General features: G+C 39.8%; 1 protein-coding gene across 4 annotated transcripts; it reads left to right on the forward strand.

Moving 5' to 3' along the window:
- Window positions 1–390: 390 nt before the first annotated feature.
- On the forward strand, window positions 391–4,624 carry LOC125200753 (serine/threonine-protein kinase D6PKL1-like). 4 transcript variants are annotated; one of them, XM_048098507.2, is made up of 3 exons: window positions 391–757; window positions 1,557–2,866; window positions 3,544–4,624. In XM_048098507.2, the coding sequence occupies exons 2-3, from the start codon at window positions 1,608–1,610 to the stop codon at window positions 4,418–4,420; spliced, it is 2,136 nt and encodes a 711-aa protein (XP_047954464.1). In that variant the 5' UTR covers window positions 391–757; window positions 1,557–1,607; the 3' UTR covers window positions 4,421–4,624. The 4 variants fall into 4 exon arrangements, with proteins under 4 accessions (XP_047954464.1, XP_047954463.1, XP_047954462.1 ...); XM_048098506.2 differs by having other exon boundaries at window positions 391–716; XM_048098505.2 differs by having other exon boundaries at window positions 391–694.
- The last annotated feature ends 402 nt before the right edge of the window (window positions 4,625–5,026 follow it).

The raw sequence follows: 5,026 nt of genomic DNA on the forward strand, positions 1-5,026 counted from the left end.
CCAAAACAAACCAAAACAATATATTAAGGACTAAAATGTCACAAACTTAATGTATATGACTAAAAAGAATTTTAGAGCAAATATAGGAGACCAAAATTAGACTTTAGTCTAATTTTAAATAAAGTGGATTTAGTCTCGAATTTAAAGATATATTCTCAAAATTAAATCCCAATTAAATAAAATACAACCAATTATTATAATGAAAATTCCAAGCTTGAATTAGTGAGCAATTGTGCAATTATTAATAACAATTACCCAAATCTAAATAAATGAATGTAATAAGAAATGTACACAATAGAAAGGGGTAACATGGTCATTTTGCACACCTCGAGCCACCATCGTCTTCCCTGATCAGCAGCAATCACAGTGAACACATGACTTAAAGCGCTCAAACCCCAAAAACAAGAACAAAATTAAATTAAAATAAAATAAAAAAAGCAAAAGCTATCGCTACCACCAATCACTCTTCCATGCTGCACAATTTTTCGCTCCTCTCACGAAAAGAAGCCAACCCATTTAGACAAATTCTCTTCTTTTTCTGCTGTTCCAATCTTTCAACAGAAAACAGCCTCTCTTCATTCCCATTTCTTTACTCCTTTTTCCCCCAATTCTCTCTGTCGCTCAACCTCACTGTTGCTGCCCCTTTCCCCCCTTGATCCAACTAGAAATAATTCCATTTGTCTATGCCGCAGAGGTAAATTCTTGCGTGTTTTTGGGTATTCACTTACCTCCCCTCCCAATTTCTGCTGCAAATAGTGTAATGCTTCTTTTGATTCTCTGCCGCCTCTACGGTTGCTATAATATCCTTTGAGCTGTGGCATCAACAAAATCGGCTCTTGTGCTTTTTATTTGAATCAATGTCAATTTTCGCTCTGATTTTTATGGTTTGTTGCGTGGAATCTAAGTAAAAGTAATTCGTCTTGTCGCCTTGCTTTTATCCTTTCTTCCCCTAATTCTAGGCCAAATAGATGCTTGGATATGTAAACGTATAACAGAACATTCTTAAGCGGCTTTTTCATTTTTTTTTATCTTTGTGTGTTAATGCGAAGAGAGATGGAGACATTTTGCTGATTTGAGGTGGGATTTTCAAGTTCGCATTTTTCCATGGATAATGTGATGGGTTGATGTTTTGGAGTGTTTGTCATTTCATGATGTGGGTATTTTGAGATTTTGTCTCATCAATCGTTGTTGTGAACCATTTGTTTATTTATTTTTGGGTTTCTTCAATGATTCGGTCTCTTTAAAATTTTTTTTAGTGTTTGCTTCTCTCAGAAATTTGAACTCTGTTTATTATTTTTGATTGTTGTGTTTTAGGAGTTACAGAACAGCAGTCTTTTTGAAAGTTATGTGCTTTATTGTGTGAATGCTGCAGGAATCTCTTGTTCTTCACTCTATTAGTTTCATGATTTTATTGAAGTTGTGGAAATGGAATGCCTTTCGCTTCAATTTATTGTTATCCAGAGTTTTGGGTTGGGTTGTTCCATTTATGTCAAGGTTTTGATTGAAGTATTAATGCATTGTGGTTATAATTCATGTTTCCTTTGTTTGAACTACAGTGAGCTGATCTAGTTGAGAGAGGTACCACTGATGATACATGGTGGTTTGATATGGAAAGGATACCTGAGTTGCATTCAGTTCCCAGGCTATTGCCTGTTGCTAACAAATCCCGGAGCACCCTCCCAACTTTATCGAAAGAAGAGATTCGGAAACCATCCAGATTGCGCGACCCTCAAGAGTTGGATTCCCATGTTCCTGCACAAGCATGGAAGGGGAAGAGCTTTCTACAGGAGGATGATGATGATGAGGAGCTGATGCCTGATGTTCTTTCCTTCACAGTCGGTGACGATTCATTTGAAGAACCTGGCTCGACATCGTTTCATGGAGTGAGTCATCCCCCAGAACCGGTGGATATGGACATGATGAGGCCCGTGTATATGCCAATCGGCAGAAACAAAAATGATGGAAAGTGTTTGGCTAAAAGCTTTTCTAAGAAAGGCCCTTATCTGGAAGATCTCTCACTCCGTGTACCACCTAGCATCAAACAGTGCCCGCCACTACTGTCGCCAGCTGAGAGCTTGGTTGAAGAGCATAACGACCTAGCAGCTATCTCGTCTCCATTTGCCGCTTCCCGTCCCTCACAAAACACTGAAGCGAGTCCTCTCCCAGAATCTGAGGAAAAGGAGTGCGTTTGGGATGCTTCATTACCTCCGAGCGGGAATGTGAGTCCACTTAGCAGCATCGACAGTGTTGGCGTTGCTAGGGCAATGAGCATTGCGAATAGCTGTGCCAGCACATATCGAAGTGATGGGATAGTGAGTGATGGCATGATCAGTGTCGACAGAAACTATGAGAGTACAAAAGGGAGCATCCCCGGGGATTCTCTTGAGAGTACGAAAACCAGCCTCAGCCGAGCTAGTGATAGCAGTGGCCTTAGTGATGACAGCAACTGGAGTAACATCACTGGCAGCGCGAACAAGCCTCATAAAGGAAATGATCCCCGGTGGAAGGCTATACTTCATGTTCGATCACGGGATGGCATCTTGGGCATGAATCATTTCAAGTTACTGAGACGACTTGGTTGTGGGGATATTGGGAGTGTGTATCTCTCCGAGCTGAGCTCAACTAGGTGTTTCTTTGCTATGAAGGTGATGGATAAGGCATCTCTTGCTAGCAGGAACAAGTTGAATAGGGCACAGACTGAAAGAGAGATATTGCAGCTGCTAGACCATCCATTCTTACCAACGCTGTACACTCATTTTGAGACCGACAGATTTTGTTGCTTGGTCATGGAGTATTGTCCTGGAGGAGACCTGCATACACTGAGGCAGCGACAACCAGGAAAACATTTTTCTGAATATGCTACTAGGTATGTTTACCTTCAATTCATTTCTCAACATAACACTTTTTGATGCTTTTGTTTCAATGGGAGACTTCATCTTTCCTGAGGTCTTATATATCCATGTGATTTTGAAGTCTACATATCATGATGTCTCAAACTGCAAAACCGCATCTGATATCTCAGTAGCACTTCATTGAGCTCTTTCCCTCATTAAAGCAACCTATTTCTTTAATGTTATCGTGAAGATCCTTCATGGCTATTTTGTGAGCTTTGGCTCATCACTACTTAACTAGTTTGAGAACATTCTTGTTACAGAATATACATAGATTTCTTGCTTGGAATATATAGTTATATACCTCAATTGAGATGAGTTGCAGATCCTAATGCTAACCTTAATGTACAAAAATGTAATTTCAGATTAAGATATGAAATATTATTTGGTTGTCTCTCTTTTTCTGCACATTGAATTATATGATATGCCTTCATGCTTCTCTTTCTAGTGCTCCTATTAACTTTAAGGTTGTGTTGACAAAATTAAATACGGTAATCATCACAAGATCATCCACACACAGTTATGATCTTTAATGTATAAATTGTTAATTGGAGCTTGTTATTATTTAGTCATCCTCTCTATTATCTGCATAATGATAGAAATCTTGTTTTCTTATTTTTCCTTTTCATAATTGTTTGTGCAATTGAATCAGGTTTTACGCGGCAGAAGTTCTATTGGCTTTAGAATACCTTCACATGCTGGGAGTCGTATACAGGGACATGAAACCAGAAAACGTCCTAGTTCGTGATGATGGCCACATTATGCTCTCGGATTTCGATCTCTCCCTTAGATGCGCTGTTTCCCCGACCCTAATCAGAAATTCTGCATTAAATTCAGATCGAGGATCTGGATTCTGTGTGCAGCCAGCATGCATTGAACCAACATCCGCCTGCATTCAACCAACATGCTTCCTTCCTCGACTCTTCCCTCAAAAAAGTAAGAAAAAATCCGGAAAGTCCAGAACAGAAGCTGGGATGCTATCCGGTGGCACCCTACCTGAGCTAGTTGCCGAACCTACCGCAGCACGGTCCATGTCATTCGTTGGCACCCACGAATACTTAGCTCCTGAAATAATCAAAGGCGAAGGTCATGGCAGTGCAGTGGATTGGTGGACCTTCGGCATCTTCTTATACGAACTACTCTATGGCAAAACCCCGTTCAAGGGGTCAGGAAACCGCGCAACACTCTTCAATGTAGTGGGACAGCAGCTGAAGTTTCCAGACTCGCCTGCAACGAGCTATGCCAGCCGGGACCTCATCCGCGGACTACTTGTTAAGGAGCCACAAAACCGGCTAGGGGTGAAAAGAGGGGCCACTGAGATTAAGCAGCATGCGTTCTTCGAAGGTGTTAACTGGGCTCTGATACGGTGCAGCACGCCACCAGAGGTGCCGAGGCCTGTTGAGGCGGCCGAGTTTCCTTCGAAGTTTGGGCAAGTGGACCTGGCTAGCAGCATGGGCAGTGGGAGCAAGAGAGTTGTAGGAAATGACATGAAATCTGGTGGTAAATTTCTGGATTTCGAGTTCTTTTAGCTTAGGGAGGGCATATATATGTGTTGTTTTATGTATTTTGTGAGTACTGTTAGTTGTAGTTGCTGTGATACTTGAGCTTTTGTTTTGATGCAATTCGACCATCTTTTTTACCACTAGAAATTGGATCAAGAATCTCAGCATGTAATGTAATACTACAATCATCTGTTACCTATTTAAATCCATTTTGGATTCTTTTTAGTACAACTCAAATTTATTTCTTCTTTACAGAAAGAAATCTGATTTATTGTGCCACAGGCCCACAAAAGTTGTCACTCGTTCCAAATTAATGTGATAAATTAGGGTTTAATTCTGGTTTATGATCATAATAAAATAAAGATTAAAGTTATGGGTTTACTCTTTTGTATATAAACACAAAAATAAGATGCTAAACCATTCACTAGAACTAGAATAGTTTCTCTGTCAAGCTTTTAGTTTAAAGTGAAGGATCTTATTGTATTGTTTCCAAAGACAAGTATATGTATATTGTATAAGGGTCATAATTATATTTTTATATTGCTACTTTTTAGGCTTAAGCAGTAATTTGGCTGGTAAACTAGAAGAAGTTATTCTTGACATTCTGAATTTCATATGGAGTATTAAATTGAA

This window comes from Salvia hispanica, chromosome 2, assembly GCF_029641045.1.
Source record: "Salvia hispanica isolate PSC_SH4W2 chromosome 2, Shi_PSC_v1, whole genome shotgun sequence".
In the NCBI taxonomy this organism is placed as follows: domain Eukaryota; kingdom Viridiplantae; phylum Streptophyta; class Magnoliopsida; order Lamiales; family Lamiaceae; genus Salvia; species Salvia hispanica.

What these genes read in the sequence shown, in the direction of transcription:
- LOC125200753 (XM_048098507.2), top strand. Translation starts at nt 1,608, where the DNA reads ATGGAAAGGATACCTGAGTTGCATTCAGTTCCCAGGCTATTGCCTGTT. An exon ending in TTTTCTGAATATGCTACTAG is followed by an intron (nt 2,867 to 3,543) that starts GTATGTTTACCT and finishes CAATTGAATCAG; the next exon opens with GTTTTACGCGGCAGAAGTTC.